Source organism: Diabrotica undecimpunctata, chromosome 7 (genome assembly GCF_040954645.1).
Source record: "Diabrotica undecimpunctata isolate CICGRU chromosome 7, icDiaUnde3, whole genome shotgun sequence".
NCBI classification, from domain to species: Eukaryota; Metazoa; Arthropoda; class Insecta; order Coleoptera; family Chrysomelidae; genus Diabrotica; species Diabrotica undecimpunctata.
This window is the reverse complement of record NC_092809.1, coordinates 111,812,994-111,837,235: the sequence shown is the minus strand read 5'-3', so window position 1 is coordinate 111,837,235 and position 24,242 is coordinate 111,812,994. Positions and strand designations below refer to the sequence as shown.

The 24,242-nt window shown below is 33.5% G+C and overlaps 1 protein-coding gene across 2 annotated transcripts in view; it reads right to left on the bottom strand.

Moving 5' to 3' along the window:
- Positions 1 to 24,242, bottom strand: part of qless (decaprenyl diphosphate synthase subunit 1 qless) — a 266,443-nt gene that overhangs the window by 68,813 nt on the left and 173,388 nt on the right. For both annotated transcript variants that reach the window (XM_072537990.1, XM_072537991.1), the window contains one exon: positions 13,790 to 13,929. In XM_072537990.1, coding sequence (XP_072394091.1) covers positions 13,790 to 13,929 — 140 coding nt within the window. The remainder of the gene's footprint in view (positions 1 to 13,789; positions 13,930 to 24,242) is intronic.

Below are 24,242 nucleotides of genomic sequence, written 5' to 3'. Positions count from 1 at the left end.
CTATCCATGAGGATCTGGACGGTAGATTTGTCCGAAAAACAAACCTGGAGTATTATTAGTATTTTAGAATCATGGACAAATTGATCAACTGTAAACTAGATAAAAAAAATGTTAAGCAATGTTTTTTACCTGATTCCAATCGTCAATGGTCCAATCTTTGTGATCTCTAGCCCACTGACGCCTTTTTTTCTTCATGGTTGGTATGAGTAGCAGCTTTTTTGCAGGGCGACAGGTTGAAAACCGTCGATCCTTTATTCGCCGATGAGCTGTCATTGGTAAAATACTGGTACCAGACTCATGCATCATTTTCGTTCAAAACCTTCAAGGTTTTTTGTGTGCCAAGACATGTGCCATATCTCGAATTGTTCTTTCATCTCGCGTCGTTGTAATTTTTTTAGACCATATTTTTGTTTGTGCCGTGGGGTCAAATCCAAATTTCCGTCAAATTTTTTCTTTATACAGTCCACAGTTGCCCTTGAAACTTTAGAAATTGATGCTATTTTTCTGTTGGAATGATTATTGTTCAATAATAAAGTTTTTATTTCCACTATTTTCCTTGGTGATATGTTTTTGGCTTCTCCCATGATGTTCTGGTACCACGGGTGTAACAAATATGCAATGTTTGCTAAATTCATAAAAAATAGTATACGACTGTCAGAATATCACTAGAGAGCAATGTAAACTATTTGTTTTAACTCTAAACACCAAGAATACAAAACAATATGGACACGAGTTGCAAGCTAGTCTGGACAGCATTGACAAACAATGGCATCTGAGTCATGAATTGCCACGCCCACTGTGGTGCCTCTGTGGTCAGATTATTTATTGTACTTTCATAAAGTGTTATAAGATGATAAAATGAAAAAAAAACGCATTAATATACTATACAACTCAATTATATATCCTTTTTGTAAAAAAATTTAAATTTTGCTAGGTGGCTCTAATAATTTGATCACCCACTGTATATGGTTAGTATACATTTACGGAAATAAATAATACCTTGTCCTAAACCCTCCTTCGTATAGGTGGAGGAACGAAAAAAATCGATTTACCAAGAACCCGTACGCATTTCAAATGCCTAATATTTGCTACACTCTTCTCCTTAAAAACGCATTTTGATATTTGTGGATAGGACACTCTGATCAAAAGATATCGAATTTTTATCATTGAGTTCATACAAATTTTATTTAAAAAAATAATTCATTTTACACTCACAACTGACATTCAAAATCGCCAGTTGCTTCAAGCGTTGTTCCTGAGAAATGGTTTATTCTACACAAAAAGTACTAATTAAGATTTGTCTCCAAAATTATCTGAGCTACAGTTCTTGTTTGAAATTTTTTTTCTACGGCGTACAAATTCTAAGTTAATTGCTGTTTTCCGATACCCCCTCCCTACGAGGAGTGGTTTTAGGGGAAGAGTGAAGGTAGGAGTGGCAAACTTTTTTGCGTCTTTTTTGGAGTCCCAAAATTAATATTCTCATCAAAATTCAACTTATTTGTCTCGTTTTTAGAGATCAAATCTCTGACTATTATGGAAAATTGAAAAATACATTAAAATTTTTTTTTTTTCGTTTACTTGGAGTAATAACGCATCCGCTATATTTCTAATTTATTTATATATTGACAACAGCATTCAAAAATTTTTATATTGACCGTCTCTAATAAAATTTATCCTGGAGCAGATGTTAACTCAGACCAAAATCCGTTAGTTGCTGACGTGAAAATAAAATTAAAAAGAATTGAACTCAGAAAACAACAACCAAAAATTAATGTAAGAATGCTAAAAAACGAAGAAATAAAAAACGAATTAAAAAATAATGTGAATGTTAATATGCAAAAAACACTAACTGACAACAGACAAATTATGGATGTAAATAAAAAGTGGTATAATATTATAAAAAACACATTACTGAAACCAGCTCAAGAAAGTTTGATACAACATAGGTCAGAGGCTAAAAAACAGTGGATGACAGAAGAAATACTATTACAGATGGAAGAAAGAAAGAAATATAAAGGAAAAGATCTACAGAAGTATAAAGAAATGCAACGAATAATTAAGGAAAAAATCAAAACAGTTAAGGAAATCTATTTGATGAAACAATGTAAAGAGATAGAAGAACTAGAAACAAAATATGATATGAGAAATATGCACAAAAAAATAAGAGAAGTGACTGGAATGGGTCGAAATAGACAGCAAGGACACATAAAAGACAAAAAAGGAGTACTACTAATAGATTTACCAGAGAAATTAAGACGAAGGAGAATGTTAGAGAACTTTTCCAAGATGAAAGAGATGAAATGTAGAAAATACAAGAATTAAATCCTTTAGAAAAACAGAAGATCACGATAGATGAAATCAAATATGCTATCAAAAATTCTAAAGACAATAAGGCAGTTGAATTAGATGAAATACCAGTAGAACTGTTAAAACTAGTGGAAGACGATAACTTGGAAGTATTGGCAGATCTATTCAACACGGTGTACGATACGGGAGTGATACCACAAGAGTGGCTGAAGACAGCATTTATAACCATCCCTAAAAAACAAGCAGCAAAAGAGTGCTCTGATTATCGAACACTGAGCCTCATGAGTCATACTTTAAAAGTACTGCTGAAAGTAATACATAACATAAGAGAATATACAAAAGGCTAGAGGAGGATATTAGCGAGACGCAGTTATGGAATGGGTACTCGAGAAGGACTATTTACCATCAACATATTGATTCAGCGATGTCGGGATGTAAACGTTGATCTACACTTGTGCTTTGTTGACTAAGAAAAAGCTTTCGATAAAGTAAGACATAAAAAACTAATATCAATACTTATGAACAAGCGCATTGACAATAAAATAATAAATATAGTGCAAACATTATATTGGAACCAAAGTGCCATAGTTCAAATTGATGGGCAACACTTAGAAGAAATGAAGATCTGTAGAGGAGTTAGACAGGGATGTGTTTTATCGCCACTTTTGTTTAGCTTATATTCTGAAAAAATTTTCCAAAACACGCTCAATATTATCAAAGCGGGAGTTACCGTTAACGGAAAATTAATTAACAACTTAGGACATTCGGACGGCATTGTGATCATAGCAACGAGTATAGAAGATCTATAACATCTTATCGAAAGCTTAAGTATGAATAGTGCTGAGATGGGAATTACTATAAACGCTAAAAAAACGAAGTACATGCTAATTACAAAAAGACCACAAGATATACATCACCTATTGACAATCAATGGTAGCGTGATAGAACAAGTAGAAAAATATCTACTTGGGAACTTTTATCAATGAAACCAATGATCATACTGCAGAAATAAACAGGCGAATAGAATAGAGATTGCCAGATCAGTATTTATACGAATGAAGCCACACTTAACGTGCAAAAATTTACATTTGGAGATCAGACTACGTACCATTCGCTCTTATATATTTTCAATATTATTATATGGAGCCGAGACTTGGACATTAAACAAATGCAATTTAAAAAGAATCAAGGCTTTCGAACTCTGGTTATACCGCAGAGTATTAAAAATATGATGGACTGATAGAATTACAAATAAAGAAGTACTGGAGAGTTTTGGTAAAGAAACAGAACTAATCACCACTATACAAACCAGAAAACTGAAATACCTAGGCCACGTGATGAGGGGACCAAAATATAAAATTTTGAGACTCATAATACAGGGAAAGATTCAAGAAAGAAGATATGTTGGCCGAAGGCAGAACTCATGGTTGAAGAATCTACGTGATTGATATCAATGCAGATCGATTGATTTGTTTAGAGCAGCAAGTTCAAAAATATAAATAGCCATTATGATTGCCAACCTCCGTAGCGAGACGGTACTCTAAGAAGAAGAATAAAATTATTACTATTTTTTCATAACTTTTAAGAATATGCGATACATACGGTAGCACGTATGACACCTTTTTATTTTTACAAGAGTTTTATATTATTTTATTGATTTCCCTATCATTTAATGTTTTTTGTATTAATTTGTCCTTACTGTTCAAATATTTTAGCTTTAATCACCATAATTACTTGTCTAGTTGCCTTGCAGCCGGTAATTTAAAATGAACGCCGAATAAATCGAAGATACCGAATCGTCTGGGCCTTTAATTTGTGGCATTTCTTCTGATATAACAATTAAGTTTCTTATGAAATCACATATTAATCCCAGTAACAAAAATGATTAATTCAACATTCGAAAAATGTGAAAGTGACCCCTCGTCGCCGGTCATCGTCGATGAGTAGGTACTGTGTGAAAGAGAAACGCCAACGTTGCCAAATCCATAAATTAGTTTACAACAATTTGTAATAAACACTACAATTATTAATATTCTTTTCTGGAGTATGACAAAAAATGGCAAAAAAACGATTAAAATCGCATGTAAGTATACAATATGTGTCTATTGTAGTAAATGATAATAAATACAGTCATTAACAATTGAACTGAATGGTTCTAACTGCTCTGGATTTTTAATTTTTAATTGTAATGTCTTTTTTAAGCTGAAACAATTACTGTTATAATATGAAAACTCAGCTTTCATACGTTATATGTATGAAAGCTAAGTTATATTTGGAAAAACCCCATCGAATGTCTATTTTGCAATTATCTATCTTCTATCTATCACTTCATTTCAATTAAAAAATACACACACACAAATAAAACTTCTGTACGCTCCTGAGGTCTTTGAAAACTAAGTGAATAGTCACGGTAACTGCCAATAATTTATAAATTTCGTTTGAGCGGCTCTGCAAGTAGAGACAAGTATGTACTTCGAAAGTGTACGAATAATCGTGATCTCTTTGACTCGGGTCATTTTCACCGAGAACAGATGGAAAACCAACGAGTGACAAATAATTGTACGAGTAACCCACTCACACGACATGGCAAGTATACGCAACTGACAATTATTCGCCAAGTACACGAGTCGTTTGAGTGCGGCATTAGATATAGGGACAGAGTTGTTGAGTCAACAATTGCATTTAATGATTTTAACGGCTGTCTTCACCATGCCAGAATGGTAAATTAAATGACAAAATAACAGAACAACAAAAGCAGCCACCTTACTCGCCACACATGACATCACCTTTTTTTATATGCTATTTTCTCGAACTGAACCAGTTTGACTGGAACATCCTTTGAGTTTTAAAGACTAAAGTAATTCGAGAATAAATAATTATATATTAAGTCTGTTGAGAATTCTAATACTTAAACTATTTGTATTATGGAAAACTACCACCTTTGTATGATAGAAAATATTAAAATCCGAGAACTAATTTTCGAAACCAAATTCAGATTTTTGCTTTAATCTGTGCCTTCTAAAAATTGCAAGGCAAAACAGACGTTGATAAAGATGTTATTAGAGACATGGGGAATCTAAAAATTGCATTCCACAACATATCTCCTCAACTAAGCAAAATTCTTAACGAATTGGTTTCTAGTACTCGTACAGAGTATATCGGAATAAAAGGAAAAAGACAGTTAAGATTTGATTTCACGTATAGTGCGTCTGTGTATCCGCTTATACGTATTTCGCCCTAAAAGGGCTCTTCAGAACGGATATTCACAGTCGCTCTGAACGCTCTGACTGCTTTGAAATTCTTAGAAGGCACAGATTAAAGCAAAAATTTGAATTTGGTTTCGAAAATTAGTTTACGGATTTTAATATCAGATGTCGTTATTTGCGTTCATACGAAGCCATGTTAGGGTTGCTTCCTAAGACAGAGAAGATTTATTTTCACGTTCAGAGCGACTGTGAATATCCGTTCTGAAGAGCTCTTTTAGGGCGAAATACGTATAAGCGGATACACAGCGGACGCACTATACGTGAAATCAAATCTTAACTGTCTTTTTCCTTAGAAAATATTAGTCTATAGTTATAAAAAGTATATTGGTTTGTGAAAATAATATGTCATATTTATTTAGTTGATGACATTTTTCACAAACTGTGTGACGAAAATAAATATTTAATTCCAAATATTACTTTCCCTAACACTATGTTTAAAAATAGGAACAAATATCTTACTTTTGGCAAAGGACGCTGCACGTGTCTGTACTTAAATTTTATTACGTTTGTCTCAAAATCAGCATTCGTTGGAACAAGTTTATGAAAGCATCAAAAAATATATAATTTAGTTTTCAAAATTTGGTTTATATATTACGTTATGCCGATAGGATATCCAATAAGGTCTTTTTTTATTTAAAAACATACAATTCACATCAACCTCGTCGGGTTATTAATGGAGTAACGTATGCAAGTATTCGACTTATTTACATTAAATGTATATATATATATATATATATATATATATATATATATATATATATATATATATATAATAAAGTTTTATTTTGAGGTTGCAGTCAGTCATTAATAGGGCAGGAAAGTAAAACTCTTTGTTCTTTAATCAAGCTTTCGCAAAATTTATTTGATTCTTCAGGATATGCTAAAATATGGTATCAGTAAATACAACGAAATTAGAACTAAATAGCATTGTATAAAACTAGTAAAAAAAACTTACAACATGAGGTTAATCCATTAAATTTTCAAATTTGCAAAACATTAAAACTTAACTTATTTTAAAAATTATACAGTTATGTAAGTACAATATTCCAATTTAATTTAATTTTGTAAAAATTCATTATGACATTGATTATGTTGATGTTTGATTTATGTCAGAAAGACACTCGTTTCTGTTTATTATATTTTTTGTTGTTGATAACTAGCTCTTGATTGTTATTATGGTTACGTACAAAGTGGCGCCAAATATGAATATTTAAATTTTTTGAATTTTTTTTTAGCATATCCTGAAGAAGCAAATAAATTTTGCGAAAGCTTGATTAAAGAACAAAGAGTTTTACTTTCCTGCCCTATTAATGACTGCAACCTCAAAATAAAACTTTATTTTACATAACGTGTCAGTCAATAATACCTAACTACTTTATATATATATATATATATATATATATATATATATATATATATATATATATATATATATATATATTTATATATATATATACAGGGTGAGTCATGAGGAACTTTACATACTTCTACCATATGTAGAGTCCCTCAGGGAGCATATCATGTGACCACTAAAAAATGTCAACTCCTCTTCTTTATTAATTAACAGGGTGATTTGTGTAATTGACCATTTATTTCATTTTACTGTAGTGTTTAAACGGCTCATTTGATTTTTTTAATTTTTGCATGATACAGTACACTACTATCAAGCATTCGACTGGTATTAGCTGAACTAAAAAATTCCAGGACTGGCTTTGGAAAAATTAATTTAGGGATTCGTATTAAATATTACACCCTGTATATATATTTTTTTTAAAATGCAATAAGTGATTTTCAAACTACATAAATAGCCAATGAAAACAACATATGCGACAATGTTGTCGCACTTTTATTAAATTTTTAGTGAACGATCAAATCTTAGCAAAAATAGAACAACCATAATGAAGTATCAAATTATAAGGTATTAATTTAAACAAATGTTATAAATTTCAAACATTTTAATTAAAATGAGTTCCTACAACATAATCTAATACGTAGAAAATTAACATCTTTACTGTCACTTTGTATTATCTCTACGATAGAATCAATTGTTTTTCAATTTTAAATTTTTACTCATAGATCGTATTGGGGCATTATTTTCGATAAATAATAAATTAAATTGATTAAAAAGTCAAACCTCTTGTATGTGTTAGTTTTTGTTGATTGTAAATGATTAAAATTTTATGTTAAATAATAATACATTGCATCAACTGTACTAAATAAAAATAAATCTAAAAAAGTTTAAAATGAAGGTTGGCGTTGACCATTTGACGTTTCTTGATATTTTATACCCATTGTCATTATTGTCATTATCAATTGTTATTTATGTGTACAAGAATACATATTCCTTCTGTCATATCTACGTTAAGTACATTGTGTTAGTTTTGGTAGAACTTTTGTTACTTTCGTTCAAAATGTCACATCAGTTTTCGACCACAGAATATGCAGACATAATATTTGTTTATGGATTCTGTAATGGGAATGGTAGGGCTGCTAGTAGAGAATATCGCAGGAGATTTCCTAATCGTCGAACTCCCAGTCATCCAACATTTGGGTCAGTTTTTAATTATTTGCGAGAAAATGGCACTTTTCCTAGTGGAACAACAGAGCGACATGTAGATGAAGCGCAGGAAGATGACATTATGGACGCCGTTACTATGAACCCTACAATAAGCACTAGACAAGTAAGTCGAGAACTCAATGTTACTCAATCAAAAGTAAGTAGAGTCTTACAAAAAAATAATCTATACCCATATCACATTCAAATGGTTCAGCGACTACATGCTGGAGATGAGATCGATAGGTTGGAATTTTGTACATGGATTAACAATAATCGACCAACGCTATACAGGACACTATTTACAGATGAAGCCCAATTTACCAGAGACGGGATAAATAATTCACGAAATTCACATGTGTGGGCAGAAGAAAATCCCCATGCTATTCGAGAACGTCGTTCTCAGTTAAGGTTTTCGGTTAACGTGTGGATTGGTGTCATAAATAACCAATTAGTAGGTCCTCACTTTTTTGATGGTCCTTTAACAGGGCAGGTCTATTTGAACTTTCTACAAAATATTTTGCCGAATTTGCTTGCCAACGCGAACGTTGCTATCCGAGGGATGTATTTTCAGCATGATGGGGCACCCCCACACTTTTTAATGGCAGTGAGACGACATCTCAATAATGTTTAAGGCAACAGGTGGATAGGACGTGCAGGTCCTATTTCGTGGCCTTCAAGATCCCCTGATTTCAATCCAGTTGATTACCATATTTGGGGACGATTGAAGCAACTAGTTTACGCAGTGAATATTAATAACCGACAACAATTAATTGATAGAATTATACATTGTTGTAATACTATTAGAAACGATCCCCAGAGTATCCGTAATTCAATACGTCAATTAACAATTCTGCAACAAAAATGTGTACAGGCTGCAGGGTTCCATTTCGAAAATCTATTTTGAATAATTTTTATTTTGTTACCATTATTGTATCTTTTCCAGTTCTAATTTATGGGTTTATCATAACTATGTACATATTTTTAGTTTTTTTTTAAATTGTTCTTCGTTATTGTTAGTAGTTACTGTTTTTTGTTGTGCAGTGACTCAGTTTATCATTTCAATTAAAATGTTTGAAATTTATAACATTTGTTTAAATCAATTACCTTATAATTCGATACTTCATTATGGTTGGTCTATTTTTGGTAAGATTTGATCGTTCACTAAAAATTTAATAAAAGTGCGACAACATTGTCGCATATGTCGTTTTCATTGGCTATTTATGTAGTTTGAAAATCACTGATTGCATTAAAAAATATATATATATACAGGGTGTAATATTTAATACGAATCCCTAAATTAATTTTTCCGAAGCCAGTCCTGGAATTTTTTAGTTTAGCTAATACCAGTCGAATGCTTGATAGTAGTGTACTGTATCATGCAAAAATTAAAAAAATCAAATGAGCCGTATAAACACTACAGTAAATTGAAATAAATAGTCAATTACACAAATCAAACTGTTAATTAATAAAGAAGAGGAGTTGACATTTTTTAGTGGCCACATGATATGCTCCCTGAGGGACTCTACATACGGTAGAAGTATGTAAAGTTCCTCATGACTCACCCTGTATATATATATATATATATATATATATATATATATATATATATATATATATATATATATATATATATATGCACTATCTATAGTCCAGTTGTCAGAGATTTGAGCTCTAAAAACTAGACAAACTTTGTTCAGGATCTTGATTATTAGACCCCAAAAAAGATGAAAAAATTTGCCACTGCTAACCCTGGACTTCCCTCTAAAACACCCACGGTTTTCTTCCGCGAAGACGGCATTGGATAGAGTTTATAGCTGAAGTTATGTAGTTTCGGAAAACGTACTTACATGTACGTGCAATCGAAAATAAAGAGTTTTAAACGTTTTAGATCGTTTGTAACGTGAAAGTTTAAATTCAGTCTGTTTTAGGCATATTTCAAATGCCTTATATTTGTTGCCAAAACTTATAATCAAAATTTCATGCTATAAGTTTTGAAAATCAGGTTCTAAAAATGGAAATTCCTTAGTGACCGTTCAATGGAAGTGACCGAATTTTATTGATCTCACGAGAATCGTAAAAGGCAAACGTTTATTTATTTAACAGCTTTATAGAAACTGACTTCATTTTCAAGAAAATACAAAAATTGCATATGAAAGATGAACTCTTCATCGTTAAAACGCATTTAGATTTTTGTCGATAGGACACTCTGATCAAAAGATATCAAATTTTTACCGTCAAGTTGCTACAAATTTTATTTAAAATCATTAAAATTATCTCATCTACATTTTTGATTTAAAACATTTTTTTCTACGGCGTACAAGTTCTTGGTAAATCGATTTTTTCCGTTTCCTCCCCCACTAAGCGGGGGATTTTAAGAGGAAGCCGGGGGTAGGAGTGATAAACTTCTGCATTTTTTTTTGCGGTCCCAAAATTAACATTCTCAGAAAAATTCAGCTTGTTCGTATGAGTTTTAGAGGTTCAATGGCGTTTTCATCTCTGACGACTGGACTAAAAATATAATAATCAGACTGAAGAAAGGTGGTTTTGCAATGCTTTTTTTATAATAAATAGAAATGCTGAATTTGCTGTTCCCGAAAGTCGTAATTAGTATTGAAGAGTCCAGAATGTTTGGTTCTGACAGATGATTGTACTATAATTCGCGTCAGTCGTGTTCCAGTATTCAAATTTCCCCAAACAGTCCTAGAATAATATTCTCGATCTAGGTTGAAACTATTACCGTAGTGTTTTCTAAAAATCGCTTATATTATAAGATCCCACTGAAAGGTCACTACGTTCATAACGTAGTTAATCAACCTCACATTTTTACAAGATACAGTTATGAATAGGAGAATACATTGATAACAGGTTGACAGTCAAAAAGTGGCGGCAAATAGGTTTAATTCAATAAAGAATGGTAATTAATTTTTGAACAAAAATTTATTTCTCCGTTCATTTTTTAAATAAAAGACGCTGCTTATGACGTATATGCATGTTTTTTTATCAAATTGTTATCATTTTGTTAATATGATGGTAAGGTTGACTGAGAAAAAATGGTCGAAAATTTGGGTTGCCAGCTGTTAAAAAAGCGAGGTATCAAAGATAAAGTAAAATGGAGAATCTACAGATATTAAGCAGATCACAATCAATTCTTTGAAGCCATAATTTTAAAATATATTTAAAAAATTCTTCTTCTTCTTCTAATGGCGCTACAACCCTTTGTGAGTCTTGGCCTGCTTAACAATGTTCTTCCATTCTGCCCTGTCGGATACTTTCCTTCGCCACTGCCTGATGTCCATGGTTTTAAGATCCCTCTCTACGTCGTCTATCCATCTTTTACGGGGCCTTCCTCTTGTTCTGTTTCCTTGGGGCTTCCATCTCTGGACTACTTTTACAGCGCTCGATTGTCTGGCATTCTTTCTAGGTGACCAAGCCAGTTTAGTCTTTGTGATTTTACAAATCTGACAATATCTGCGCTCTGCATTAGTTCATCCAGCTCGTGGTTCATTTTAATTCTCCACGAACTATCGCTGCATTGGGTTGGTCCAAATATCTTCCTTAGTATTTTGCGCTCAAATATTCTCAGTTGATTTTCATCAGTGGTTGAGAGGGTCCACGTTTCACATCCATATGTGACCACTGGTCTAATAACTGTTTTGTAGATTCTCAGCTTAGACTCACGATTCAGTAAGGAACTTACTTTTCATTAAGTCTTTGTATGCATAAAAGCACTTATTACCGCTAAGAATCCGTGCTTGTATTTCTTGACTGATGTTGTTGTTGTGATTTATTATTGAGCCTAGGTAGGGAAAAGTGGAGGCATATTTGTAGGTATGGTTGTCTACCTTCAGATTCTCATGTTCATTCGATTTTGTGCACTCCATATATTTTGTTTTGCTTTCATTTATATATAGACCAAACGTAGCAGCTTCTCGTTTCAGTTCTATAACTTTTTCGCTTAATACCCTTTTGTTGCGGCTTATTATGGCAACATCATCCGCATATGCGCATATTGGCATAGATCTTGTATTAATACAGCCGTTTATATCCAGTTTTCTAACAACAGCTTCTAAAGTTAGATTAAAAAGTGTTGTTGATAAGGCATCCCCTTGTCTAACTCCATTTTCAATATCAAAGGCCTGCGTCATATCTCCATCTATTCTCACCATAGCTTTGGAACCCTACAGAGTCATTCGTATAAGTTTAACCAACTTATTGGGTATCCCTAACATAGATAGTTGCTTTAACATCTTTTTTCGATCTACTCCATCAAACGCCTGTTTGAAATCGATATACAAGTTGTAAATAGGTATGTTATATTCAACACATTTTTCATGTATACCTCTTAACATATGTATTTGGTCTATAGTTGACCTCTTTGGTCTGAAGCAACGTTGGTATTCACCAATAATCTCCTCCGAAAACGATTCCAGGCGGCTATATATAATTCCTGATAATATCTTGTAGATGACATTTAAAACTGTTATGCCCCTATAATTTTTGCAGAGTCGTTTGTCTCCCCCTTTGTACATAGGAAGTATGATTCCCACTTTCCAATCTTCTGGGATGACTTCTAGTGTCCATATGCGGTCGATTAGTTTATGGATACGCCTCCATAGAGCATGTCCACCATTCTTTATCAGTTCTGCAGTTATTCCATCTGTGCCAGGTGCTTTGTTATTTTTTAGATGTTTTATGACGTTTATCGTTTCTTCCAATGTTGGTTGCTCAACTAGTTATTCTGCTGTGTGGTGAATTATCTCTTCATCTTCGTTTTGTTCTTTTTCTGGGTTTAACAGCTCTTAAAAATGCTCCTTCCACCTTTTCATTATTTCCTCTTTCTCGCTGATAATTGCCCCATTTTTGTCCTTGCAAACTGTTGATCTTGTTATGTATCCTTGGGTGCATTGCTTGATTTCCTTGTAAAATTTTCTAGCCTCTCTTCTGTTATTATAATCTGTAATTTGTTGTATTTTTCTATTCAACATTTCTCTCTCTTTCCTTCTGCATATTTTCTTTGCATCTTTTCTGAGTTCTTCATATGCCTTTCTATTCGATCGGGAATACCTTTGTAGACAATTCTGTCTAGCTATATTTTTGCTATTTATTACTTGTTGGCAATCTTGGTCAAACCATTCCTCGTTTCTTTGGCTTGAGGTTTCACCTAATGTTTCCTTTGCCATATTTGTAATTGTCGTTTTGATGATATTCCATTCTTCTTCAATGTTGTTTTGTTCTCCTCATTTCAAATCTCAAAAATTTCAATTACTTAAATCAATAAATGGAAAAAATAATTTATTCATTCATGTTTATTTAATAATAATATTATTAAATATTTATTATAAGAAAAAACGACAATCTCCTGTAAAATTTTATGACGCTATCGACGAGGCTTACTTTATTTTTAGCCGATAAAACCGGGTTTTTAATAATGTTATCGAATAGTTTTTAGTCGGACTTATTAAAAATTGACGTTACAACCGAGATGACGTAACTACCAAGGCCGTAATATCCAAGTTCCACTGTATATTTGTGAATGTGCCTTACCCCGTAGTTAACACACATCGGCCACTAATCTGCATCGTAGTTCTGAAAGTATTTATTTGCTTTTACTCCTAGATTCACATAAAACTATTCTTAGAAGGTAGAATAAATATGTTACCTGTTTTCTTTATACATATGTGAGTTGATTGCTTTTGCCATTAAAATTGTAACCATTGGTCGCAGAGCTTTTCCATGTCCATCGAAGTAATATGTTGCTATTTCATATAAATTATCTTGGAATGTGTTTCTCCTTAGCGCCTAGAAAAAAAGAAAAAAAAATTACCAAATATACAATATTAAAAATTAATAAAATTCAATTAGGAAGATAATTATTCTCTTCCTATAATAGCAAAGAATCTATAAATTAAAAATTATAAATGTATTTTTATTATTTTCCATCTTTGTAATAACTATATTTCTTGGTATTTTTTGCATATTAACTGCTTAAATAATATAATATTATTATTCAAAACTTCTTAAAGACGTCGCCAATTATATCGTTAAGAACCACTCGAGAGATACTTGAGCAAAAGTAGCCTATGGATGAACGAACCTAAAAGTAACAGCAAAATCAATAGGCATTACTACTTTATTATTAAGTCAAATAATACATAATTGCTCAAGTACAAATTATTGTTGGCTGGCAAAAATTTTAAAAAATACAAAACATTAATAAATATTTCAAATAAACTAGCGGACATGTGTAAAAAGGCTGTTCAAACAGCATTGAATTGTTTAAAACCAAATAAAGTACCAGGAGTTGATAGAATTGCTGCTGAGTTCTACAAGTATCTTCAGAAAACGAAAAAGAGGGACCGGCTAATAACTTTTTCGTCAAACCAGACTTTCTCAAAGTTTTTAAGTCGCAATAATTGTTCCTCTTTATAAAAAGGGAAACATGGAAATTGCAGGAAGTTATCGAGGTATTAGCTTCTTAAATTCAATAATTAAACTAATTGTGGCATTGACTTTGACAGACTTACCTAGTGGGTACAAAATAATAACATTTTAAATAAGTTACAGGCAGGATACATTTAACTATAGATAACATAGAAAAATGTTTACACATTTTTTGTGAACTTTAGTGCTGCTTTTACTACGGTTGATCGGCGGCCTCTTTTTTGCACGTTGAGTTACTTAGTATTGTCTACTAAAGTACTTAATTTGCTGAAAAGTATGTTCGCGAATATAAAATCGGCAGTCTGGTCAACGGAAGGTCTACCGGAATGGTTTGACTGTACCGCAGGAGTGAAACAAGGATGCTTTTTAAGTCCTTTACTGTTTGCGCTTTTATGAATGAAATGCATAAAGCATTGGGAAGCGGTTTGGAGAAAAATGGTTAGATTACAAGACATTTATTATATGCAGATGATTTGTTTTTAATGGTAATGAATCCGAAATGTTACAATGGATGTTTCTTCTTCTTATGGTGCCTATCCGTTACGGATGTTGGACACTAACATTCTATTCTGATTTTCTTGACTGCTGCCTTGAAAAGTCCGGTAGCGGTTAAGTTAAACCATTTTCGCAGGTTATGCAGCCAGGATATTCTTCTTCGTCCTGGACCTCTTTTCCCATGCACTTTACCTTGAAGTATGGAAGTAGGTTGTATCGTTGTTCATTGGGCATTATATGGCAGAGGTATTCTAGTTTGCGACGTTTTATGGTTATGACTAGTTCGCGCTCTTTACCCATTCTATGTAGTACTTCTTCGTTGGTAACTCTGTCTATCCAAGAAATCCTCAACATGCGTCTATAGCACCACATCTTAAATGCTTCGAGTCTCTTCAGTGATGCTTCAGTTAAGGTCCATGACTCCACGCCATATAAAAGAACGGAGAATACGTAGCATTTTAATAAACGAACTTTTATTTCCAATTGTATATCGTGGCTGTTCAAGATTTTTTTCATTTTGACGAAAGCTGATCTTGCCTTCTTGATCCTTATCTTAATTTCCGTCGACTGGTCCCACTGTTCATTTAAGTTTGCACCCAGATAACAAAACTTGGTGATTTGTGTTATAGGTTGTTGGTTAACTAGTAATTGACCAGGTGGTATCCTATTTTTGCTTATAACCATGTATTTGGTTTTTTTGATGTTAAAATCAAGCCCAAACCTGCTACTTACTTCTGCCACCCTGGAGACAAGTAACTGCAGACCTTTAAGACTGTCTGCAAAAATGACAGTATCATCAGCGTATCTTATGTTGTTCAATCGTTCTTCGTTTATAAGTATTTCCTCGTCTATGTCCGTTAGCGCTAGGTTCAGAATGTGCTCTGAATATGTATTGAACTATAATGGGAACAATATTCATTCCTGTCGCACACCTCTTTTTATCTTTGTGTCGTCTGTTAACTGATCCCCAACTCTAACAGCTGCAGTTTGTTCGTAATAGATATTGTTTATTATACGGCGATCTCTGCTGTCTAGACCAATTGAATTTAATATTTTCATCAGTTCGTCATGTTTTATTCTATCGAACGCTTTCTGGTAATCAACAAAACATACATATATATCACAATTCACGTCTCTACATCTTTGAAAGAGAACTTGTATTGCGAAAAGTGCCTCTCGAGTACCCAATGCATCCCTGAAGCCGAATTGTGTGTTTGTCATGTGTTCTTCACACTTTTTATATATTCTTTTATGTATAATTTTTAAAAAAGTTTTCAGGAGATGGCTCATAAGGCTTATTAGGCTTTGTTGGATGTTTAATGAATTGGAAAAATTGGGTGTGGAATCTGAAAATAAATTTAGATAAATCCAAAATATCCTTGTATTCAGAAGAGAATGTGGTGTAATCAGGGATTCTTTAAAAATGAATGATCGAGTCTTAGAGGTAGTGAATAACTATAATTATTTGGGAATGATAGTAACAGACAAAAAGTTTGTCAAAAGTGGCTATTCACACGGCTTAGAGTAGTTTAGCGTCCAAGGCTGACATACTCTTTTCGACTAAAGTATCAGTGTATGAGTCGGTCGTAAGATCAATTTTGCCTTATGGGACTGAGGTATCGGGACTTTTTGAGTACGACGGAGTGAAAACAATAAAAAAAAATGTTTTCTTGCCCAAGGTATTGTTTTAACTATATGTTAGATTTGGAGACAGGTATTGCTAGAGTATACATATTATACAATGAATTTACATAAAAAATATATTGAAAGAATTCCGGGATATTCGAATGATAGGTTGCCAAAACTTCTTTTGAAAGAAATGATGAGAGCAAGGTGTGGTTGGTGAAAAAGTTGGATGAGCATGGCAAAAAAATTTGGTATTGAGGTTAGGTGTGAATGGGAATGGAGAGAAAGTTGGATAAGTATGATTGGGAGTATGACAGATAAAAAAAGGAAGAGGTACAGTAGCAGGCTGAGAATAGAGCGCTCGAATAAAATTTTTGTGGACACTACAAAGAACTGCGGGAAGAAGGAATAAACATACATTATATGTAAACGTACATTATCCACATATTAAGATGTGGAGTTCTACATTTGAATGATCGACCAGGCAGAAGGAATGAGGTTTTGCTTAATGTGTAACGCGAGGGAAAGGGAAGATGTGATACATTTTTTGGGTAAATGCTAGGTGTTGAGGCAGATTAAATAAAAAGGTGATAAAAGATTAAGGTAATTAGCATGGTGGTAGTTCGATAGGATGAATATATATATATATATATATAATATGAAACCATAATAATTTGTCTTGTACTTATATCTTGTTTTTAATATTATAATATGAAAACCTGATAGGGAAGTCTGCAGAATACAACAAACCATTGGCACTGATATTTGTCGACTACGAGAACGCATTCGATACCATAAGCCATCAGAAAATGTTAAAAGCATTGATAGAATGCCGAATAGACCATCGCTACACTAACATAATCAAATATATCTACCAAAATGCCACAGCTAGCGTAAGACCATCTGAACAAGAAACAAATAAATTCTGTTTAAAGGAGTACGGCAAGGAGACACCGTCTCTCCAAAGCTGTCACAACGCTTTTAGAACATGCTTGTAAGAAGGCACATCTGAACGAGCATGGTATCAATATAAATGTAGAGAAGCTCAGTCATTTGAGATTTGAAGATGACATCGTCCTTACAGCCAATCGTATGGATGATGCCAATAACCATTTAACTATTCAAAACAAAGTGGTAGAACTGGTGGAGAAATATACGTATTTGGGCCACGAAATAAGAATCAGCAGCGATAAACAAACATGCGAAATCCAAAGACGAATTACTTTAGCATGGGCAGCCTTTGGAAAACTACGAGACATACTTAGGGCCAACATACCAATTAGCCTCAAAAGAAAAGTATTTGACCAATGCGTATTCGGCTTCGAAATTGAGAGTGGCACAGAGACGAATGGAACGGTCTATGCTGGGAGTGACGTTGCGGGACCGAATAAGAAACGAAGATCTGCGAAGAAGGACGAGTATTGCTGATGTTGTGGAACGCATAGCGGAACTAAAATAGAATTAGGCAGGCCATGTAGCGAGACAAAAGATCAGTTGGAAGACGCCAGAACTCGTGGCTGAAAGACCTGAGGAGATGGTTCGACTGCTCATCCGCAGAGATCTTTCGCGCAGCAGTTTCCAAAACTACAATTGCCATTTACAACGCCAACCTTCGAAAGGAGATGGCGCAATGAGAAGAAGAAGATGTAGCGAGAATGCATGACTCACGATGGACGAGCAAAATTATACATTGGAGGCCAAAAGCAGACAAACGTAGTAGAGGAAGACCACCTACACGTTGGGCTGACGACATCAGGCGTATCACGAAAAATTGGCAACAAAGAGCACAAAATCGCAAAGAATGGGGGAGTTTAAGGGAGGCAGTAGACGTGATAAATAAAGGCTGTTTAAAAAATGATATCACGCTTCCTTGGAGGTCGGACTAAAGCTTAATATGAACAATACGCAACTAATCACTAACCTGGTGCTAAATCGAAATATTGCTCTTTATGGAAGGGATATTGTGCAGACTAAATCGTATAAATTAAACTATTTATTTAAATGGGATCTACCCATATGCCTCCAAAGGAAAATCTTCGACCAATGTGTATTACCTGTACTCACTTATGGAGCGGAAACATTAACACTCACAAAAAAGGTAGTTAATAAGATTCGCGTGACTCAGATGGCTATGGAGCGCCAGATGTTTGGTGTCTCTCTGAGAGACAGAATCCCAAAAAAAGAAATATGTCGTAAAACAAAAACAACAAAAGCCATCGAAAAAATCGCGTCGTTAAAATGGAATTGAGCAGGACACGTCGCCAGATTATCCGACAACCGATGGACAAAATGTATTGTCGAGTTGAGACCAAGACAAGAAGCAATACGGAGCAGTGGACGCCCACCAACTAGATGGACTTGAAGCGTGTTAGCAATAACTGGATGCAAGCTCACAAGACAGAGACAGATGGAAAGAGCTAAAGAAGACCTATGTCCAGCAGTGGACCCATACAGGTTGACGATCATGAATATTAAAATTATTATATTATCTACATTTAAGCCATTCATTATTAATTATAATTCTAATTAGCCATTATCTAGATTAAATTCACTCATTTCAGATACCATACTAATATATCTTGTTATTATTGCTAGGAGGATAGATTTATCACCGTTGATGAAACCTGGGTGCCTTATTACACACCGGAAACCAAAGAACAGTCGAAACAGTGGCGCAAACGCAGCGAAGGGCCGCCGAAGAAGGCAATCAGTGCTCATGCGGCCGGCAAAGTGATGGCGACTGTTTTCTGGGATGCGAAGGGCATCATCCACATCGACTACTTGGAAAAAGGAAAAACAATCAATGGTGAGTACAACGCAGCATTATTGTATCGATTCGATGCTGAATTGCGTCGAAAACGCCCCGGTTTAGAACGCAAAAAAGTGCTCTTTCACTAAGACAATGCACCGGCTCACCGATCGGCCGTGGCCATGGCAAAATTACACGAATTGGGCTATGAATTGGTTGAACACCCACCGTATTCCCCAGATCTTGCCGCCAGCGATTTTTTCCTGTTTCCAAACCTACAAAAATGGCTTGGAGGACGCCGTTTCGCAACAAATGATGAAGTCGTCGCTGAAACTTCGACCTATTTTGAAGAGCTCGAGCAAAAGATTCGGATGGGATAAAAAAATTGGAACATCGTCTTACTAAGTTTATCGAGCTAAAAGGGGACTATATTGAGAAATAAATCGATTTAATTCCAAAAAACTTGTTTTTTCTATCAAAGGCTAGTTTTATATCAATCCACCCTCGTATTAATATTATTATTAATTAAAATATTCTATTCACCATGTATTGGTTTTTGAAGTCTTTAGTTGACGAATGTACTTTTACTCACTAGGATAAACAAATTTAGTTTATTGCTATATCATTTATATTAATATTTATTTACTTTATTATTAATACACTTTAACCAATATATAGGACCTTGTTATATAAAATTCGCCTTAGTGTAATTTTGTGTATATTAGAAAATAAGATTTGTTTGCATGTGCCAAGGAAATAAATGTCACTGAAAGAGAATTTTGTATTTTTTGAGAATAAAAAACAAAAAGGGATTATTGATTGATTGATTGTGAAAGAGAGCTTGTTAAGTAACTATTGGTGCCTTTTAAATGGGAACCAGATTTCCCATTACAATAAGTAATCACCAAATCAAGATTTTGGACTGGTGAAAAGAATGAAGTAAAATCGAATAAATTAAAATCGATTACCGATTTCGATTTAACAATTATGTCAAGATTACTTTCAATAACCTTTACAGCTCCGGCGATCTTTATCAGTGCTAAATAAATCATTATGGACTAGTTTAAGATCTTTTAGAATTAAGATATTTTAAAATGTTCAATGAAATTTTCGTGCAAAGTGCTAGTTGTTAATCTTAACTTTGATATTAACTCTGAGAATAGCTAGATAATAAACATGCATAATTCAACTAAAAACGGTAGGATAAAATTAATGAATTTTAAAAAAATAATTTTTAGGGGGGTGAAAGCTGATATGAGTCTTGGGGGTTTTCCATCTGGCCAAATGGTAGAAGGCACTAAAAGATTGAGAAAAGTCTGCCTCTGGACAAAAACAGAAAAGCTACAGGACAAGATTAAATACCAACAGAAACTTAAAATACTAAGAAATAAAGAAAAAAAATCACTTACTAACTTTTTAAATAATGTATACAAAACCGGGGAAATACCAACAGATTGGCTTAACTCTCTAGTTGTAATGGTTCCAAAAAAAAGAAATGCTAAAAAGTGCTCCGACTAGGCTAATCAGTCTTATGAGTTACGTTTTAAAATTCTTTTTTCGAATAATTACCTCCAGAATTTAAGCTAGAATTGAAGGAGAAATTAGTGATACGCAATTCGGTTTCCGTAATAATCTTGGAAGAAGAGAGGCACTATTCCGCGTGTATATCCTGGTTCAGAGATGTAGAAAGGTTAATCATCGTGTGTACACGTGCTTTATAGACTTTGAGAAGCATTCGATAAAGTTAGGAACAGGAATAGACGACAAAGACTATATCAATTGAAAGTCTCCGTGGTGTAAGATTAAATTGAATCAATTCTTTGAGCATATTCTCAAAGAGCTACTTGCCAGGGTTGACGTCGGTATCACGGTCAACGGAATTAAGATCAGTAATCTGAGAAATCAGCCCATGTTCCATCTATCTCATCAATATTAGGAACCAAATTAAAGACAAGAGGCGACTAAGTAAGATGTGGCAAAACACAAGGCAGCAGCAAGATCAAATAAACTACAATAGAGCACCAAGACAACTAAAAAATACAATAGTATAGCACAAAAACTTCTACGTTAAAAATTATCTACTAAATTTTAACACCAAGAGTTAATACCGATTATTGACTTTGGAAGGCCACCAAGAAATTAAAACAAGACAGTAAACAAATCCCATCATTAAGAAACCCAAATAGTTCATGGACGAGAACAGATCAAGAAAAAGCAGAGACATTTGGAAAATATCTTGAAGAAGTTTTTTAACCTCTATTCTCTGTCAGTGGTGAAGAAGATAAATCTATTTACGAAAGAGTAGAAATAATCGAACAGCCAGGTGAGCAAATTAAACCAGTTTCAAAAAGAGAAGTAAAAAGTGATATTAAATATAGATTAAAAACCAAAAAAGCTCCAGGTATAGTACAGGAACTATCTTAAAAGAGTTACCAGAAATAGTTATAATAACACAACTTTTCAATGTCTCACTAAGGCTCAAAATTGTACCAACTTAATGGAAAAATGCTGATATATTAATGATCCATAAATCTGCTAAACCGCCTCACGAACATACCTCTTATTTTAGTCTCTTACCGGTACTTGCTAAACTATTTGAGAAGCTAATAGCTATAAACTTATGGTGTTAATAACTGATAATAATCTTTTCCCATCATTAGTTTGGTTTCAGAGAGAAGCATTCAACAATAGAACAAGTACGTACAAGAGTCGTTTATATAGTGAATAAAACTTTTGAGGAAAAAATACTGCTCTGCACTGTTTCTTGACGTCAGTCAGGCTTTTGATAAAGTCTGGCATGGAGGGTTGCTCTTCAAAATAAAAATGAAAATCATATTCAGAAGGAAGATACTACCGTGTTAAGTATGAATCAGAAATATCAAAAATCTACTCTATACAATCTGGAGACCCTCAAAGTAGTGTTCTGTAGTCAAGGAAAATGTAACGACTATAACATACGTAGACGAAACTGCCATGTTAGTCACATATAATAATCCCTCAACAGCTACCAAATATCTTCTTAGGGACATTGAAAAATGGGCAAAGAGATGGCGTATAAAAATTATTATTATCATCATCCAGCCTCAAAAGTCCACTGCTGAACATAGGCCTCTTCCACGTGTTTCCAACCCCATCTATCTTGCGCCACTCTTATCCAAGTGAGTATAAAAATCAATGAATCTAAATCACAAAATATCATCTATCAACAAATCAGTCTGCACCATGGTATTCAAACATGGGGTACAGCAGCAAAATCCAACTTATCCATAATGGAAAAATTTCAATCCAAAGCGTTACGCTTTATAACAGACACCCCATAGTGCGTGTCAAGCAAAGATATTTATTGTAATCTAGAAATACCTACGGTCAGTGAAGTGATAGTTCAGTGCAGTGCTCGGTATCTAAAACGTCTAGAAAACCATCCAAATGCCCTGGCAATAAACTTGTTTGATAACAGTTAACAAACTCAAAGACTAGAACATAAAAAACCATTAGACCTAATTTATAAATAAGTGGAGTAAGTGGGTTAGTGGTAAGTCATTATACTGAGCTCTCTACAGTCAATTGATTTTAAAAAAAAAATTTAATAAATGAATAATGATTTACCATTTCAATAAAGTAAAACTGGAATCATTTCTAACGTACAAGGGATCAAAATAATAACTTGTTTTCAAAACGGTTATCCAGTTATTTATATTTCGACTCCTAAAGACGCTTATTATTAGAATGTTTACGCTGAATATACGTTAAAAAAACTGAGCATATCTGAGATATGCGGATGATACTGTCTCGCTTGCGAGTTCTGCAGAAGAACTACAGTTATTTGGAGAATGCGAAAAATACGTCTTAATATTTTAAAAAGTAAATATATGATAGTCTGCATAGTGAAACCGCCAGAGCAATGTTTTTCCGAATGAAAAAGGTGGACGGAACATTAAAAATAACCTGAAAATAAGACTCGGCAAATTTTAGATCTTCTCAACATTATTATATGGAGTTGAAGTCGCTATTAAATAAACTACAAGCTTTCTAATGTGACAAATGAAGAAGTAGTAAATTTATTTAAAAAAAAAAACAAGCCAAAGTAGTAAAAACAGCAAAAATAAAAACAATGGAGTGTTTTGCCCATGTCATGCTAAATCCAGAACGTTATGGAGTCCTCCATTTTATTGTTCAGGACAAAATATGTGGAAAGAGGGGTCCCGGTCAAAGAAGACATCATGGCTAGTAACCTACGTGAGTGGTTAAATCATTATTCATCGTCCCTCTTCAGAGCTGTGGTGAATACAATTATGATAGCCAATATCATAGCCAACGTTCAGTAATGGATATGGTACGGAAAGAAGAAGAAATAAAAAATAAAAACTTTTGTTTTTCAGATGGAAAGTCGTTGCCAAAGTAATTTTCTATTCCAATAAAATCAGAGTTATTCCAAAAAAGGCTGTTGATGACTTCCTATTACGTGAACAATATTTATTGTTAAAAGCTGTTAATTTATGTTTATTAAAATTGAGATTTGAGGTTCCATTTACTTACTCAATATCTGTAATTAGAATTTTAATAATCATTTGCTAATTATGGTGTTTTTCTATAGGTATCCCATCAATTTTCTCATAGATATTAGAAAGGTAAGATAAATTTATATCGATTAAAATGACACAAACGACAAACTATTCAAGATTAAATTCTGCATCGCCACATGCTCATCTTCAAAGAATAATAGAAATTTTTAAATGAATTTGTTGTTACGTTTAAATATTGACTTTATATTAAAAAATACTTTCACTTACAAATAAACCAC